Raw genomic sequence first — 19,013 nt, 5'->3', positions numbered from 1 at the left:
GGATTACATTTAAACAGTGTGATCTTCGCCGGAATATATTAGAACCAGACCGTCAAGTGAACAGAAAGGAAATACACCCGTTCCGCTTTAGAGTGTAAACACTGCACACTTTCGGATTTCAAGATGGCTGAAATGAGCAGGAAAACAAGTACTAACAAACAGTTACATTAAGGTTACACGAACCCAACCATGTTTCTTATGTTGTGTGTATCTCTGGTGTACCAACAACAAGACAAGATGGAAAATCTTCACGAAATGTTTATTGGATCAAACATATTATACAATTCTTTTTACAGACCTATTTACATAATACATAAGATTAAAGTAGAAGATCAGAACACAGATTACATAAGAGGTTATATTAAACAGTGAAAACAGTACTGTTCCTTTTATAAGGTCGCTAACATATTACCAGTGCTTCTGCTTCTGGGTTAGAGCACAATTCACTTCCTGAGCAGTGTAAGGCATCAAAAAAATGTCCCGTAGTCATTAAAACAAGGCAAAGATGACTGACACGGCAGCATCAGTGACCTGCACTGCAAAATGTTACAACACAGTATTCAGGAGGGATGAAATCAGGACAGAACCTGAAATATGGCATATTATACCATGACCACAGAAAATACTCGTTGCTGATTGGCTGGCATTAATTAATTTCACAGTAGTCATTTCTATAACAACAGCCATTTCATCGGGACACTATGGCGGACGTTACACATAATCAAAGGCACAGATTTTAAAAACCTGTTGCTATTTCACAACAGCAGCAACAGCAAAATGTTTATTTGTTGCCATAGTACTTTTCTATAAAGCGGTGTTTATTTAACATTTATGGAAGGAGTCTCCAGTGTCAGTGCTTTGTAACAGTCAGTACATTTTCTGAACTGCATGGTCCAGTTTCTCGGTAAGTTGGAATGACTGATTGTAACGTGTTTTTTTTTTTAACATAAAATACTACAATAAATGGATAAAACATACATGAAATTCTTTAATTAATAAAAATGTTAAGCATTGGTAAATTTCTTTGGTATAAGAGGAATAAAACACTTTGGGATGTGTTGTTATTAGAGTGGTGGTAACTAGCTAATTTTTTTTTTTGCTACTTACATATCATTTCGTTATCATTAAGCAAAAACTGCTGGTACGTGGCCATGGTATACGCAAAATCATGCCTGCTGAGGTGAAAAGAAAATAGGAAACTTGGTCACAGAAATGTTGTTTGGATGTTATCTTGTACTCAATGACAGTCTTTCCGAAATTACAAACCGTGATGTGTGTCAAGTTTGCCTTTGACTGCCTCCTCTTTCTCCTTTCTCAGCACTCAGTGATACACCTGAGCTATTGTATTTCTTTGGATAAAAATTTGACGGCTGCGGTACAAGAAGCCTTCCCTGTGTGTTATTTTAGTACCGTTGTGCACGAGTTTTTTTTTTAAGTAAGAAAAAAAAAGTTTTTCTTCCTCAGTGAAACAGCACATTTTGGCACCGAGTTGAGTTCTGAGTTCTCGGTAACTACAATACTGAAGATGATGGCAAAATATACAGGCAATAAATAATCAAATTCTGCACAAGACAGCAGAAAATGAAGAAATTGGAAAGGCAGGGTGTACATGCTTTTCCTGAGAAGTGTCAAGGTTGTGTGTGGCTGGAAATCTTCCAGGAATTCATGTTTTGCATTTGTTGGTTTGATCCAACCTGACTGATGGTCATGCAACGATATATGTTCAGGTAATAAGGCAGAACCCTATAGCACACAACCTGTCTGAGGGTGAAATGTTGGGACCAAGATCATATACCATCTTTACATCATCCAGGTAACTTTGAATAATAAACTTGGTTTAAACATAAACAAGTCCTGAAACATCTTCAAGTTTGTAGCAATTTCAGTCGGTTAAGCTCCATTTGTGCTGGAGGTTTATTTACTTGTTGGCGGGGCAATTGAAGAAGTCCATGCCGATGAAGCGAGGGTATCCTTCAAGGGCCTCGACCCCCACTGGGCTAAACTTCCAATACTGTTTGCCTTTCAGGAAGTGGGCATAGCCTGAAAAAAAAAGCAAAAGAAAGCAATTTGAGCGCATGTATCGTACACAAACGTCTATTTTGTTGCCTGTGTGAAATGTGAACTCAATTTGCAATCACCAGAAAGTATGACTATTTACAGCTGCTATAGCACAAGTGGTAATAGGAATTTGAATGTTACTTGATAACTTGTTTCATAAACATTCAATAAGTGTTAGTGTTGGCAAATAGCTGTAGTATAAGAGGAATAAACACTCAAAGACATGCTGCCATTGGAAAACAATTAACTTTGGAGCAGTAAAAAAAAAAAATTTCAGGCCACATTACACCACTCCATAGTTGATTATTTTCCTATAACAACATGATTTATTCCTTACTTGATACAAAAGCATATTCAGTAAATATGAGAGAAACTGCCTGCTTTGTAGTCACTGAAGCTTTATACAAAACCAAAGCTGCCTTTCATACTGTTTTCCACCTGATTTCTGCTCTTGACCTGGGAATTTGGACCATCATACCTATCGAAGCAATCCTACCATGCAGCATGAAGAATGAAGAGATTCAGTTTAATCACCTTATTACTGGAGCTCCCCAGGGTTCAGTTCTTGGTCCACTATTGTTTTCTTCTACCTTTATACTCCATCCTTTGACTCAGGGATCAGATCTCATCCCTTCTCTTTATCACTGCTACATACTTCTCCATCCAGCTTACAGGTTTTTCCGAGGATATCTGACTGCCTTTCCAGCATCCATTCCTCGTTATCTGAAGCTCAATCTAGAAAAACTGAACTGATCTTTCATCGACTCTCCTCTGCTCTGCTCAACCTGGCAGCAAACACCATCAACACCCTCATGGTCTGTATGGCACATTGATAAGACTCGTGATGTGATTTCAGATGGCTTAACGTCTCTGATCAACATCAACTATCATGTCCTGCAAGTTTGTTTTTCACACCATCAGAAGAACCCCCCCACCCTGACCTGACCTGACCTCTTGATGTCATGCCACTGGGTTGCTATTGCAGCAATCAAATATGAACTCTTTTTTTTATTTTTTTTGTATTGCATGCGTCAAAGGATTCTGCAGCACATCATCAATAAACCCTGGTTCATGTCCACCATCTTCTTTCAGTATAGTCCAACTCAACCTGACAAGAGGAAAATGGCAGAAACCACCCCCCCCCAACCATCACCACCACCACCACTACTACCAACACCAGAAATCTCTCAAATGAAAAGATTGTAGAACAATGTTCTACCTTTTCCACAGAAGGTATAGATTATAGCAGGACACTGACTTGACAGGGACACTGAGAATTTTCTCACCATAGCGATCCTGGAAAGCAGCATCAATATCATTTGGGATTCCCCTCCAGTTCTCGGTGCGAACATAGCTCATGTCCACCCGGTTATCCTTTGGGTTATAACGCCAGTAGTTTTCTCCCTTAAAGAAGTACACCTTCTGGGTCTTGTCTTTACCCCACATCAAGGCTGCCTGGATGTTACCGACAGGAAGTCCCAGTGTCCACACTGACTTTGGCCCGCTGATCTGCTTTTCAGCATCATACACCCAGTAATTCTGACCTGTAGAACCAGGAGTCAGGGAAGAGATGATCACATCAGTGTCAGGTCATAACTCAAGTTCAGTTTGGTTGAGATCAGAACAGACCTAGCTAAATATGGAAGCAAGTCAACTTGGGTTTGAAAAAGTTGAACAACGGGAGTGTCACATCTTTAGTTTTAACATAAAATGTAAAAAAACAAACACATTTTTGACACGTTATTAAAGTTCTAAATGTGGAAAGTCGTGATCATTGTTTATTTGTGAACACCTGACCAGCGCAAACATCTTACGTTCAGCTGGACTGGCTAATTACACAACCCAGACCACAAAGAAACTGAAAACAGGTGTGAGGTTTAATGGATAAACCAGCTTATAAACACAGGAAAGATAGAATGTCTGCAAATCTACGCATTTGAAAAAGGATTTAATGGGAATAATATTAGCTAGAGGAAAAACCTTGATCTAATATTGACAATGTTTGATCTTTTTGGTAAGAATACCATGTGTATATAGAGCCCAATGGCAAACCATTACTATTAGAGCTGGGACTTGAGCTCAGCCAAAACTTAAGGCCCCGTCACACTTATTCGAAATTAGCAGGAATCAAGCAGAACCAGCCGGAATGAAAAATTTTTCAACATTCGTGCCACATTCGGGCGGGAATTTCAAACTGACCAACATTCTTACAGCTTTGTAAGAATGCCGTTTGAATATTTAGAACGCACTTTGAACCCGCCTCGAATGATTCTTGCACATTCCAGGTGTATTAGCTTTTGAATGCAGTTCAAATGTACTTGGAACACAGTAGGAATACCTAGAATGCTATTAGAATGCAGTAAGAATATTAAGAATGCACTTCGAATGCTGTACGAGTGCGGTTCGATTGCTGCCCGAATACCACCCGGAGTCTGGCTGGAAGGTGCCTTGAATGCTGTACGAATTCACCTCAAATGCAGTCAGAACGCTCCCAGAATAGCCGCCGAATATGTTTCGAACGTCTAAGAATTCAAAGAGAATGCAGAATGTACTTCGAATATCCCGGAATATACGAAGAATTTTCATTCCGACGGCATTCCGGCTCATTCGGGACGTTCTGGCAGGATTTGGAGTGGCTTGCCATTTCGATTTTTCCCTCGAACGCATTTCGAATGCTGTTTGAATGCCGTAAGAATATTTAGAATGCAGTCAGAATGCAGTTAGAATACACTTCAAATCAGTGGCGGCTGGTAGTCTTTCAAACAGGGGAGGCTGGTCGGTTACGATATTTCCAGATTTTAAAAGAAAAAACACATCAGTTTTGCCCATACTCTTGTCTCTGATCTGGCTGATTGTTGGCAGGGTCACAAACTGTGAAATAACAGGTTCTTTTGGCCCATTAGCCTACTGTCCAATATACATGATGGTGGTGTTGGGGGGGGGTATATTTTAACGTTTTATATTTTAAAATTGTGGCATGTTGTTTAAAAATTGACCTCGGCTGTGTTTTTGTTTAAAAATGTTTTCCAAATTGTAGCTGTGTTTAATTCATATCCAGAAAAACATATATTCCAATATAATATACTCAGCATAAACATTTTAAATAGATTCTATATTTTTGGTCCATCCATGACATATTACTAAAGTAGCCTATTTACTGTTGTTGATGTGGGTCACTTGCTGTTAGCCAATTCACTTTCTCGTATCAGGAGAGCTGAAAGGAACGAGTATTATTCCCTACCTTTTTCACCAAGTCAATTTGAGGCGTTGGTCTACCCTGCTCTTTAATTTTAATTTTTTCCTCGAAAGGAAGACTGGCAAATGGCTTCGCCAAAATTAAATCAGCAATGCTCGGCATCCGTGCGCAGCTTTCTTGCTAGCTGATTAGCCCCCTCAAGTTCAAGTTCAGTCACTCAAATAAACGACATTTCTGGAACTAAGATAGCAAACTTGACAACACTATATTTACACTTTATTTACAATGAAAATATATACAAACTAAAAAAGCTGGTAGAAACCGTACGGTATGTAATGAATAAAATCGAAATGTAAGCTGATCTCTTAAGGCCAATTTATGCTGACAACCCAGTCCTCGCAGACGGCGCCGCAGACAGTGTCTGCGTAGCCCCCCCACCTTCGCAGACGCTCTGTGCGCACCTCCCAAAAATTGTGACCACCGCAGAAGCCTCGCAGACAGCGCCGCAGACAAGAGGGCTCTGATTGGTCCACTCTACATCCGCTGTACACGCACTTCCGCTTCCCTACTTTCCCGGTTTGGTTTGTTTTCACGACCGGCATTTTTAAAAACACGAGCGAAGATGGAGCAGCATGAAGAGCGGTTGATTGAGGAAGTACAGACATCTATACGACTCCAGTTCTAGTCATTATAAGTAACTGGAGGATAAACACTCCACTAACCACACCCACCAACTACTCCTAGCAACTTCGCGCCCCCTTGCGTTGTGCCGGTGAATAACATCGCGCACGCCTATTATCCCCGCTCAACAATAAATTACAACTGTCTGCGAAAAGCTATCTGCGAAAGCCTTGTCGCACGAGCATGCAGAGGCCTTTACAATACACCACAGCACTTGCGAATCCGCATGGGACTGAACTGATGTTGCCAGATACTGCTGACTTTATCCAGCCCAAAATATGTTCAAAACCCGCCAAAATGCACTTAAAACCACCCAATTGAGCGGGAAATCGCCCAATCTGGCAACACTGTCCGCTGCCTGTCTATAGTTGAAACGAGCTGTCAATCAAGGAAAATATCCGGCCGCTTTCACCAATCACCAGTCTCCTCGCGGAAACTGCCATGTCCCTCCCATGTGAGGCTCGGAGCCCATGGGCGGGTGTTTTCGCAGTATTTGTCCAATAACCGTCTTGCATTTTGAGATTGAAAAGCGCATAGCTCCCAAATGCCGTTGAAGTCCACTGAGGTTGGGAGTCCGTGAGACTCCGTGGGCGGGCATTTTCGCAGTATTTGTCCAATAATCGTCTTGCATTTTGAGATTGACAAGCACATAGCTCCCAATCCACTGAGGCTGGGCTGCATCGCGCTGTCACGAGGGGGAAAAACTCACGCACACATTAGGCGAACTGGGGAAAGTTATAACGGAATGATTTCACACTGTAGTGGGTTGAGCACATATATTTCTATGATTCTGGATCTGAAATAGCAATGTTATAAGGTCGGCTATAACATAAGCCTAGCGCAATTCATCCTACACGATGTTCGTCATTTTTAGAGGAGGCTGAGCCTCCCTCGTTGTCTTAGAGCAATCGCCCGTGCTTCAAATGCTGTTCGATATTTCTCCTCTTCGAATGCACCTCGAATGTTTTCAGCATGAGCAAAACATTCGGGCCGGCCACAAGAATGGGCCCGAATGTTTGGAATGCACTCAGAATGCAGTCAGAATTTTTAGAATGCACTTCGAATATCCCGGAATATATGAAGAATATTCATTCTGATGGCATTCCGTCTCATTCCGTCTACCCTATTAGCCAGACACCAAAAAAGCAACAAGGCAAGGGATTTCGCAAAGGATTAGCAGCAGGCCACCAGGTCACTCCGTTGTGTGTAGTTGTTGATGTTGATTTTAAAAGTAACTAAGTAAATTACATCGGGAAATGAATACTTAAGTCTGTGTGAAAAATACTGTAGCGAGTGTGCAAGAAGAGTCTGGAGACAGAAATCTTAGTTTCTCGGTCGTTAGCCTGTGCTACTTGCTCTCGATAGATAGCACCGGCTTGACCGCTTTATTAGCATTCACTAACACGACTGATGAACTCTACACCGGCTGGAACATGGTTCGAATTATGTGGGAGCTGAGCTCCAATAGAGTGAAGACTGGCTCCCATGAAAGCAGTAAAATCATATATCTATGAGGGTCTTCAAAAATGCAGCATCATTATATTTTAAACACAAATAAAGCTCATTTTCCATCAATATACTGAATAATATTTACATTAAAGATAGACAAATAGCCTTAAATAATAATAAGAATAAACATGTTTTCCAAAATAATGCATTACAGCTAGGTGCATACTCTCGTGAATGCAGCACCATCACGCCACTATGCGCACAAACTATCCTTCTCAGAGCTTGCAAATGTTAACACACACACGTTAATCCTTTCAGAAAAAGAACCACTTAACCTTGGTTTCATTCGTTGGTTAAGTTTTCAAGAAAAAGATCACGACCAGGGCGGCATGGTGGTGTAGTGGTTAGCACTGTCGCCTCACAGCAAGAAGGTCCTGGGTTCGAGCCCCAGGGCCGACGAGGGCCTTTCTGTGTGGAGTTTGCATGTTCTCCCCGTGTCTGCGTGGGTTTCCTCCGGGTGCTCTGGTTTCCCCCACAGTCCAAAGACATGCAGGTTAGGTTAACTGGTGACTCTAAATTGACCGTGAGTGTGAATGGTTGTCTGTGTCTATGTGTCAGCCCTGTGATGACCTGGCGACTTGTCCAGGGTGTACCCCGCCTTTCGCCCATAGTCAGCTGGGATAGGCTCCAGCTTGCCTGCAACCCTGTAGAAGGATAAAGCGGCTAGAGGTAATGAGATGAGATGAGATCACGACCATAGCCTGCTGAAAACAGATCACGTTGGTCTATTTTGTCTGCGTAATGGTAAGAGAATGGCTTTTACTTTCTACTACTAGAATGCATTCTCCCTCTGGTTAAAGTGTAGGCTATTGGAAAATAGCAAAAGCAATACATTCAAAATCAATCAATAAATAAGACTACTATGTGTGAATGCAAGTATAGCCTAATGAACCATGTAGCCCCTCACTCACGGAAAGTCCACCCGTTAGGCTAATTATTTATGTATTTACTTGCCACGTAAACACCGCTCCTTTTTATTTATTTATTTATTTATTTAAAAGAGACGCACACCCCCACACATACACAAATATGAATTCATAATTCGAACCCTGGGCTGGAAGGTGACTCCAGTGCTGTGCTGACGGCAACAACTCACGGTTAAGCTAGCGTTGGCCTTCGAGAAGGCCTAGGGCGATAAATTTTTGGTCCCTCCCACTAGAAATCAAAATCTGATTGGTTAATTAATACATCTATCACTTCCGACATAAACATACACTGCCATGGCCTTCTGGCCCGGCAATGAAGTCCTAACCAATGAGTGAGCAGCTTTAAACTCTTCTTAGCCTAGAGGCAACAAACAAAAAAAAAATCTCATTGGATAACTCGATTTTAATGTTTTCAGGACAGTAACCCTTTCACTTCTGAAGCAAATTTGATAGAAAATGAGGCCGAATTAGGAGAGAATAATTCATCTCATCTCATCTCATTATCTCTAGCCGCTTTATCCTGTTCTACAGGGTCGCAGGCAAGCTGGAGCCTATCCCAGCTGACTATGGGCGAAAGGCGGGGTACACCCTGGACAAGTCGCCAGGTCATCACAGGGCTGACACATAGACACAGACAACCATTCACACTCACATTCACACCTACGGTCAATTTAGAGTCACCAGTTAACCTAACCTGCATGTCTTTGGACTGCGGGGGAAACCGGAGCACCCAGAGGAAACCCACGCGGACACGGGGAGAACATGCAAACTCCGCACAGAAAGGCCCTCGCCAGCCACGGGGCTCGAACCCAGACCTTCTTGCTATGAGGTGATAGCGCTAACCACTACACCACCGTGCCGCCCTCCGGAGAGAATAATTATGAAAGAAATTAAATGTAACATTTGAAATGCTGATTCTCTGAAGGGCTAGAAGGCCCTGACGGTTCCCCTCTGCTTTCACCCAAAGAGGTGTAACTCTAAAAATTTTCTCTCCAGATTTTGTCCTGCCAGGTTTTTTTTTTTCCACTCAGAAAATAGTGTCAGCCTCATCATCCTTATTCACCTTTGAAGAACCAGATGTTTCCAGATGTGTCCTCGTATGCTGCATCAATATTATAAGGAATTCCATGCCAGTGTCTGGAGGCTAAAGCAGGATACCCATCCTGCAGTCTGCCATCACGGATTCGCCATACATAGCCCGATTTGAAGAAGAACAGCTCGCCACGGATCATCGACACAGCGTCGAAGTCTGTGTCACAGACATCGGGCTGAAATCAGAAGAAAGCAGCAGAGAAACTCAGAATATTTACAATTCTCTCAAGTCAACCGACAACCTTTTAAACAATCGGAGCACTAAGAAAACTATATGGCTCACTACTATCATGATGTCATTGGTGTCCAGCTCTGACTTCTTCTGTTTCATAAGTTTGACACCATAAAGAGCCTGGATGCGCTTCACGTCATCCTTGCTGAGCTGCAGTGGGTAGGAGTAGCTGTAGAACGGAGACATCACTGAGCCAAGATCATTGGAGTGCTGCAGCCCGAGAGTGTGGCCGAATTCATGAACGGCCACCTGCAGCAAGTCTGTGCCTGAAGAACATGGATGAACATGCATTATGCTTCATTTAAAAATAAATAAATAAATAAAACATAACATTAATATGACAAAAACACAACGTGTCATGATACCAAGAAACCAGAGTCTTCAGTCCTGTGGCGGAAAACTGACTGACGCTGGAGACTTCTTCCATAAACGTTACATAAAGATCTCAATTTCAGCATTTCAAGAATTCTACTTTTTTATTATACATTATACTACTTCTTCTTCAAGTGCCTAATCAGAGTCTAACATTGTTTTTGTTTTTGAAACCAGTTCTATCCCACGCCAACCGTAACAGGTCCACAGCTTTCATACCCATTTCCAATGCCAGACTCTGCAGAAGGTTCTGTCTTTGCCTTCTTTGGATTTTTCTTCCCTCCACTCTTCCTTTGATGCATAGATTTTCAATTGAGTTTGCTCTGACTATATGTCCAGCTGGCCTAGTGGTTAGTGTGTTCGCCTCACAACCGGGAGATCGCTAGTTCTACTTGCGGTCGGGTCATACCAAAGACCATCATAAAAATGGTACCTACTGCCATTTGGCAAGGCATGCTGCAATGCAGGTGGGGAAGCCAAACTCGTGGTTACCAGAGGACATGCCCCCCACTGTAACCTTAGCTATATAGTAATAGGCAAGAGGTCGAGGGCTACTGAAACGGAGATCGGTGCCGCACCCATGCGCCTCAAGGAGTTGGATAGTACTGGGACAGGAGACTGCCTGGGAAGACCAGATCCTGGCATGAGATCCTTTGACTTGACTTGATATATCCAATGAACCTCAGTTGTGTTTAGCGGATAGTTCGAGTGAGGTTCCTTGGTTCGTTGACCAATGCCAGTACTTCATCATTTGTTCTCTTTTTGATCCAGGATATTCTCTTCATTTTACTGTAAGTCTACATCTCCACTGCTTCCAGGTGATTCATATCTTGTTTGCTCAGTGTCCATGACTCACATCTATAGGTCAAGGTGGACCATATGTAGCATTTCATGAGTCTTTTCTTTGTGTTCATTGATAGGTTTTTGTTTGTGAGGGTACTTGACATGTCTGTAAATGTTTTCTTTGCTACCATAATCCATTTTCTGATTTCAGTGTTACATCTGCAGTCTTGGGTTAAGATGCTGCCAAGGTAGTTGAACTGTTCCACTTGCTGTATTTCTTCGCCATCAAGAACAATTTTGCATTTTGGGGGTAAGGGCGGCATGATGGTGTAGTGGTTAGCACTGTCGCCTCACAGCAAGAAGGTCCTGGGTTCGAGCCCAGCGGCCGGCGAGGGCCTTTCTGTGTGGAGTTTGCATGTTCTCCCCGTGTCTGCGTGGGTTTCCCCCACAGTCCAAAGACATGCAGGTGAGGCTAATTGGTGGTTCTAAATTGACCGCAAGTGTGAATGGTTGTTTGTCACTGTGTTGGCCCTGTGATAACCTGGCGACTTGTCCAGGGTGTACCCCGCCTCTCGCCCATAGTCAGCTGGGATAGGCTCCAGTTGATGCTCAGCCCTCTTTGTTCACTTTCTTCTTTCGGAATCTTTAAAAGTTGTTCTAAATCTTCTTCACTGGTCCTGGGTATGACGTTAAACTGTATCCGGTCCTGCCATGACCTAAAAAGCCTAGGTTCCAGACTGCCCATCTGGATAGTACCTAGTTGGGGCCCCTACTCAGGGTATGAGTGATGATCAACGGTGACTTATGGTGCCAAAGCGGCATAGGCAGCAGATGAACTACAACGTTTATGACAATGGCTGCATCAGCAGGCAGAAGTTGGGATGGTAAGAGAGATGGTGAACTCTTCAATCACTCGGAGGAAGGCAACGGGAAACCACCTCCGTATCTTTGTTAAATAACAACCTGGTTTTAAAATATGTAAAAAAGCTTTTACTGTAGAAACGATAATGTTTTAATCACCTTCGAATCCGAATTGAGAATTCATGGTATTTCAGGGCATGTGGTATAATGACGACTAATCAACGTATTTGAACTAATGACCTTTTAAAAATGAGCATTATTCAGACCTGAAGACATGGATTAACATCTTCAAATCATCACCAACAAATTGCCCTCACTGATTTCTCAAATAACTCACCCATGCCGTTGCCCAACGTCCAATGCTCATCATAGTCAAAGTGCACTTCTCCCTGTCGGTGGCTTCTAGGAAAGAAAGCATGAGCCAAGATTCCTCCTGGACCATCAAAAGGCAGCTTGTCTCCGTGTTCGTACCTGAACATCAAAACAGGACAGTGTGAAGTTTGGCTTATCATAAGTCCCAATTTCATGCCTATCTATCGCTTCATGAGTTCATTGCGTAAACACACAAAATCTTCTGGTATGACCTAAGAAAGCAAAACGGACATTTGATCTGATCCCGTGCGTGTTTTCATTCTTTGAGCACTTCCTGCAGAGGGGTGGATAATCTTAACACTCCAGCACTTTAAGGGAACATGGGTTAAGGTCCTGGATGCCAGCCAGACTGAAAAAAGAAAAAGCTGACTTGCAAATTGAGTCATGCATGTTCACATCCACAACACTGGGGCAAATCTGAACAGATGCAAAGTCTCTTTTTATCACTGAGATGAAGTTTGATTGATGCAGCTTTACAGGCTTGGGCATGAGAACGTCTCGGGGTAGTCCCTAACTGCAGCAGCCAGTATGTTCAGGTATATTTAGTCTTGAACATCAGCGTTTTTTTCTGTTTATTGATAAGAGATGGCAAGTCAGTCATAACAGTTTGTGTGCAAGGAGGTTTTATACCAGAAACGTGGAGCTTTATATTAAAACAGCGCAAAAGCTGTTGGGGGGATTTCTGGCTTTTAGAATGCACTTTTTTGTTTTCAGTAGGAAACAGTCTCCAGTGAAAACTGACATAAAAATATCTATATAAGCCTGATGTGTAGCAGGATATTGTAAACCAAGCACTTTATAAAATGAAAAGCATGTTGAAGGAGCATATATCGGGGGGAAAAAAACCAGCTTGAAGGCACACAGCGCTAATAAACTGCAGAGAAAACAAGTCCTGGTTTGCAATATTTGCATCAGCATTTCAAAGCAGAGAAAAGGGAGTGTGGGAGGGATTAGTACACCATGGGGTCTCAGTACAGGGTAGTATAGCACAAAGGTCTGAAGAAAACACGTGACAGGTGTGTAAAGGTGTGACCTTACTATTGAGCCTTTCTCCTTTTACCAGCCCAGCTGCACACTCTGTATTTATGCGGACATGCATGCTGGAGATGGAGCGTCAATTATCGGCATTAGCAAAAAGAAGTTTATTCAAGTGTACTATGAGTATACTTATTTTTTACTAAAACTGAGGAAGTATACTTGAAGTTGACTTTTTATAAACTATATTTTACAACCCCGATTCCAAAAAAGTTGGGACAAAGTACAAATTGTAAATAAAAATGGAATGCAATAATTTACAAATCTCAAAAACTGATATTGTATTCACAATAGAACATAGACAACATATCAGATGTCGAAAGTGAGACATTTTGAAATTTCATGCCAAATATTGGCTCATTTGAAATTTCATGACAGCAACACATCTCAGAAAAGTTGGGACAGGGGCAATAAGAGGCTGGAAAAGTTAAAGGTACAAAAAAGGAACAGCTGGAGGACCAAATTGCAACTCATTAGGTCAATTGGCAATAGGTCATTAACATGACTGGGTATAAAAAGAGCATCTTGGAGTGGCAGCGGCTCTCAGAAGTAAAGATGGGAAGAGGATCACCAATCCCCCTAATTCTGCGCCGACAAATAGTGGAGCAATATCAGAAAGGAGTTCGACAGTGTAAAATTGCAAAGAGTTTGAACATATCATCATCTACAGTGCATAATATCATCAAAAGATTCAGAGAATCTGGAAGAATCTCTGTGCGTAAGGGTCAAGGCCGGAAAACCATGCTGGGTGCCCGTGATCTTCGGGCCCTTAGACGGCACTGCATCACATACAGGCATGCTTCTGTATTGGAAATCACAAAATGGGCTCAGGAATATTTCCAGAGAACATTATCTGTGAACACAATTCACCGTGCCATCCGCCGTTGCCAGCTAAAACTCTATAGTTCAAAGAAGAAGCCGTATCTAAACATGATCCAGAAGCGCAGACGTCTTCTCTGGGCCAAGGCTCATTTAAAATGGACTGTGGCAAAGTGGAAAACTGTTCTGTGGTCAGACGAATCAAAATTTGAAGTTCTTTATGGAAATCAGGGACGCTGTGTCATTCGGACTAAAGAGGAGAAGGACGACCCAAGTTGTTATCAGCGCTCAGTTCAGAAGCCTGCATCTCTGATGGTATGGGGTTGCATTAGTGCGTGTGGCATGGGCAGCTTACACATCTGGAAAGACACCATCAATGCTGAAAGGTATATCCAGGTTCTAGAGCAACATATGCTCCCATCCAGACGACGTCTCTTTCAGGGAAGACCTTGCATTTTCCAACATGACAATGCCAAACCACATACTGCATCAATTACAGCATCGCGGCTGCGTAGAAGAAGGGTCCGGGTACTGAACTGACCAGCCTGCAGTCCAGATCTTTCATCCATAGAAAACATTTGGCGCATCATAAAACGGAAGATACGACAAAAAAGACCTAAGACAGTTGAGCAACTAGAATCCTGCATTAGACAAGAATGGGTTAACATTCCTATCCCTAAACTTGAGCAACTTGTCTCCTCAGTCCCCAGACGTTTACAGACTGTTGTAAAGAGAAAAGGGGATGTCTCACAGTGGGAAACATGGCCTTGTCCCAACTTTTTTGAGATGTGTTGTTGTCATGAAATTTAAAATCACCTAATTTTTCTCTTTAAATGATACATTTTCTCAGTTTAAACATTTGATATGTCATCTATGTTCTATTCTGAATAAAATATGGAATTTTGAAACTTCCACATCATTGCATTCCGGTTTTATTTACAATTTGTACTTTGTCCCAACTTTTTTGGAATCGGAGTTGTATATACTTAAGAATAGAATAGTGAAGTATACTTGGCTTATACTGAAAAGTATAAACAAAAGTCTAAGACTAAAACTTATACTTTAGTATACTTTTTATGTTTTTCTGCCACAAAGTACTAATACTTAGTATATCTTGCTCCAAGTGCATAATAAGGTCAAGTCATTGACTCATGCTTAACATTTAATTTATATATTAATATAATATAATGCTGGAGTTTAAAACTTTACAGTATATAGTATGTGTGCTCAATTGCATTGTCTTTATGTAGCTTAAAATCATACACAAAAACAAAAACTTTTGACTTGACTTTATTGATTTCATTTCTCTTTATTGAAAGACTTTATTGATTTCAGCTCTTACTCATGAATATTCATGACATGCAAACGTGTTACCTCTGATTGGCTAACAGCACTGTGACGCTACCTCCAGTGGGTCAGAACAAGCGGATGTGGGTGTCTTACTACGGCGAGAGAGAAGGAACAAACCGCGAAGGGAAAAATACCGCACGTTGACATCATTGAGGTGCAACGCGTGGAAATAAGAAAAATTCAACAAATGTTTGGGTTTTTACTGAACAAACAAACGAATAAAATGAACGAGTGACTTAAAAAAAAGAATGTGGGTGTCTTTGTAAAAACTGTTTTGATTGGCTATTATGGTCTCGACGTCGACGTTTTGACCAATAACAATGTAGATAACACGAATTTTACATCACATTCAACGAGATTTAAACGAGACTAAAGATGGCGACTTACAAATAATGTGTAAACATCGTTGGAGTTAATAAAGTTTGAACAGCATGAAGGAACATACCCCAACCCCCCGGAATTATTAAAAAAAAATTCTCAACGGATTTGGCATAATATAAAAAGGTCGTTTTTTACTCAGAAAAAGCGGAAATCCGCCGAAAAGCGGAAAACTCTCATCCCTGCCTAGCTTGTGACCATGTCATGCATGCTAACGTGGAGAATATGAACATGCTATTTTGGAACAAAAACCTTCGAACAAAAAGTTCATGTTTTACTTACAGCTTGTGAGCTGGTGGTCGATCGTCTTGACGGCACAGATCCAGGGATTAAATGCAACCTCGAAGCAAAACCACTACTGAAGGCACCGAAGTTTGAAAAGTCACTGTGGTTGAAATGATCAGAACACAGTACTAACGCTGCATTATCCTTCGCTGGTGGTGTTCCAAAGATAAATTCCAACCATTTCTTCTTCACCTCTTCTATCTTGGGCAAGAAATGCAACGGTGATGTGTTACTGCCACAAATAACACAGGCATGAACTTGTTCAGACATGTTTTCAACTTGCTGTTAGGTCCTCTTCATTAGCTACTGATGAGATGGGCTCTGCTCAGTGTTGTCAGATACTGCTGACGTTTTTCAGCCCAAAATATGTTCAAATCTGCCAAAATGCACTTAAAACCGCCCAATCTGGCAACACTGGCTCTGCTATCTCTCCTCGCGTTTAAATCCGAACTTCCTTCCTGTGGGCGGTCGCAAGCCAAGGTGGGCGAGGCCATGAATACTAATTTACGAAGTGACTTAAGATCGTATGGCTTTTTCAGATCCGCTCGTTTTTCCGACTATTTTCTTTCATAAGCTAATACAGGGAATGGGAGTAGAATTACATTTTCGCATGCAGCATGCATATGCAACCCGGAGTGAACTATGGTATTTCAAAAAGAGCCAGTCTTAAACGTTTTTGGTGGAAGGGCACCTTTAAATTAAACAAGCAATTATAAAACACACAGATGTTAATGCCTTGGTTTTAAATCACAAAATATAAATCAAAAAAGGTCCCCAAACAAAATCTCTTTCGTGCAAACAAACACGAGAGAGTTAATGAGTCAAGCTGATGAATCATGTTGCAAAAATGATCTTCACCTTAATTTATCTAGAAGCATTTGGGAAACTCCAAAACCACACAGCTATCTCAAGATGGAACTGGAAATTCCTCACATAATGTTATCACCAAGTGTGATGCAAAGCACCGAAGCCTTACCTAACGAAGTCGATGGTGATATCGGCACGGCCCCTTCGGACCTCGGTGAAGGTGAGAGGAGTGACAGAGCTCCAGACCTGTATCGCTTCTCTGAACACCTGCTGCACTTTCTCCAAATTCATCTGCTGTGGCGCCCTTAGGATCCTGACACACAAGCAGACACAAAGGCACGTTCATTATAGACCACCCACAAAAGTATGAACTGGTTTCATAGATGCCATAATCCTCTATACTGAGGTGTCTGGTACCATGGAGGAGGGTGAATTATGAACCACAGAGCACTGCTTTCGGCTAATCTGTCTGCTGAGAAAGCTGAGCCGCAGAAGGACTGACGGGGGTTTGTTCAGCCTGCATCAGACGCTGACAGGCCCGAAAGGATTTGATACATGAGCGAGCATGTGCGTGACATGGTAACAATATAAGGGTTAGTGAGTGTTTAAGTTTTATCCTCATGCCACTGAATCCAACCAAACATCTCTTTCATTGCCTCAGACCATTATATAATTTCATACACACCAGAAAGAAAGGATGTGCAGAATTTTGGCATCGGGCTATGAGCTATTATATTACAGTTGTTTGTCAAAAAATGAATCAAAGCCAATCTGGATTTGTATTGTGATGAACAAGTGATAAAGGCATTTACTTAGATGCCAGCATTTTAACCTCAATGTGCGGCAGCCTGGAAAACCCTTCATATGTTGGAATGTCAACGTTTTCTACTGGCCACTTTTTTTAGGAACACCCATCCATCCATCCATCCATCCATCCACCCACCCACCTGGTGTTTTATGCAGTTCTCTAATCAGCCAATCCCTTGACAGCAGAAATCATGCAGATACAAACCAAGCACTTCAGTTAATATTCACTTCATTCAAACATCAGATTGGGAAAAATTGTGATCTCAAAGTGTGACGTTCTTTCACTGTGGCATGGGTGTTGGTTTGAGCCAGATGAACTGCAGGTTTGAGTATTTCAGAAACGGCTGATCTCCTGGGGTTTTCACACACAACAGTCTCTAGAGTTTGCACAGAACGGTGCGGAAAACAAAAAACATCGCGTGAATGAATGAATGAATGAGCGAGGGACAGTTCTGAGGGTGGAAACAAACACCTTGTTGATTGGTTCGAGCTTTTTTGCCAGGAAGGATATAGCAACTCATAGCAACTCTTTACAACCGTGGTGAGCAGAAAAGCATCTCAGCATGCAACAGCAGAAGAACACACTGGGTTCCATTCCTGCCAGCCAAGTAGAATCAACAAGTTCCTATTTATGTCCCTTTCATTATGGCATGAAGCTATCCAATCAAGTATGGTCAAATACAGTATTTTACTGCTTCTTAATGACCAAAATCTGGGGGATTTTTTTTTTTTGCATGTTTTGCCTGAATTCAGCCACAGTGACATCCAGTGGATTTTCCTGGACGCCACACGTCACACATTCACTTCAAAAAATCATTGTAAATATAAGAGCTTGACATTAAAGTTGCCCAGGAATGTGCCTTCAAGTTGTAATTATAAGGTGGAAACCTCAGAAAAAGAAAAGAAAAAAAAACTGTTACCACCCTTTACCCTTTCGTCATGTAGAAAGAAAGGATCCACTTCACCAGGTTGGGTATGTAATTTGTTATTTCTTCTAAACATAACTGAATTATTGTTTTCTCCATTTACACCATAAGCTCTGACATACTTCTCTCACTAAAGATTATGAAAAGTCTTCAAATGCAAGGATACCAACATCAGATCTTTGGAGTGTCTTTAAATGTCGGGTCAAAGACTGACCCTGCCAATGAATTGGCACCCAACGAGAAGCACATGATCAGGTACCGCTTTCTCTATCCAGGCCAAAACTATAATAATGACCTGCAGTTAAGTCTGGGATGTTTGCTGGATCAGGTTCCCCATAAAGCAGAGCATTACTTGGATGCCATATGGGGAGCTCAGCAGTCAATACTAGTCCTAGGCAAAATAAAGTGTCCTGTTGGACAAAATTCTTCTTTTACAAGCTCACTCCCTGGAGATCAGTATTAAGCTGGCAGTGCAGATTCTGTCTCCAGAAGCATATCATGTTCCACTGGAGCTTCCTTATATA

The 19,013-nt window shown here is 41.8% G+C and overlaps 1 protein-coding gene across 2 annotated transcripts in view; it reads right to left on the bottom strand.

The window, feature by feature from the left end:
- Nucleotides 1–240: 240 nt before the first annotated feature.
- mmp11b (matrix metallopeptidase 11b) overlaps nt 241–19,013 on the bottom strand; it is a 42,787-nt gene continuing 24,014 nt past the window's right edge. For both annotated transcript variants that reach the window (XM_060935422.1, XM_060935423.1), the window contains exons 3-8: nt 16,926–17,069; nt 12,048–12,181; nt 9,746–9,960; nt 9,434–9,638; nt 3,345–3,602; nt 241–2,040 (exon numbers count right to left, since the gene is read on the bottom strand). In XM_060935422.1, coding sequence (XP_060791405.1) covers nt 1,919–2,040; nt 3,345–3,602; nt 9,434–9,638; nt 9,746–9,960; nt 12,048–12,181; nt 16,926–17,069 — 1,078 coding nt within the window. In that variant the 3' untranslated portion in view covers nt 241–1,918. The remainder of the gene's footprint in view (nt 2,041–3,344; nt 3,603–9,433; nt 9,639–9,745; nt 9,961–12,047; nt 12,182–16,925; nt 17,070–19,013) is intronic.

The sequence above is a fragment of the Neoarius graeffei genome, chromosome 12 (genome assembly GCF_027579695.1).
Source record: "Neoarius graeffei isolate fNeoGra1 chromosome 12, fNeoGra1.pri, whole genome shotgun sequence".
In the NCBI taxonomy this organism is placed as follows: domain Eukaryota; kingdom Metazoa; phylum Chordata; class Actinopteri; order Siluriformes; family Ariidae; genus Neoarius; species Neoarius graeffei.
Note: the sequence above shows the minus strand (reverse complement) of the source record. Positions and strands in the feature narration are given on the sequence as shown.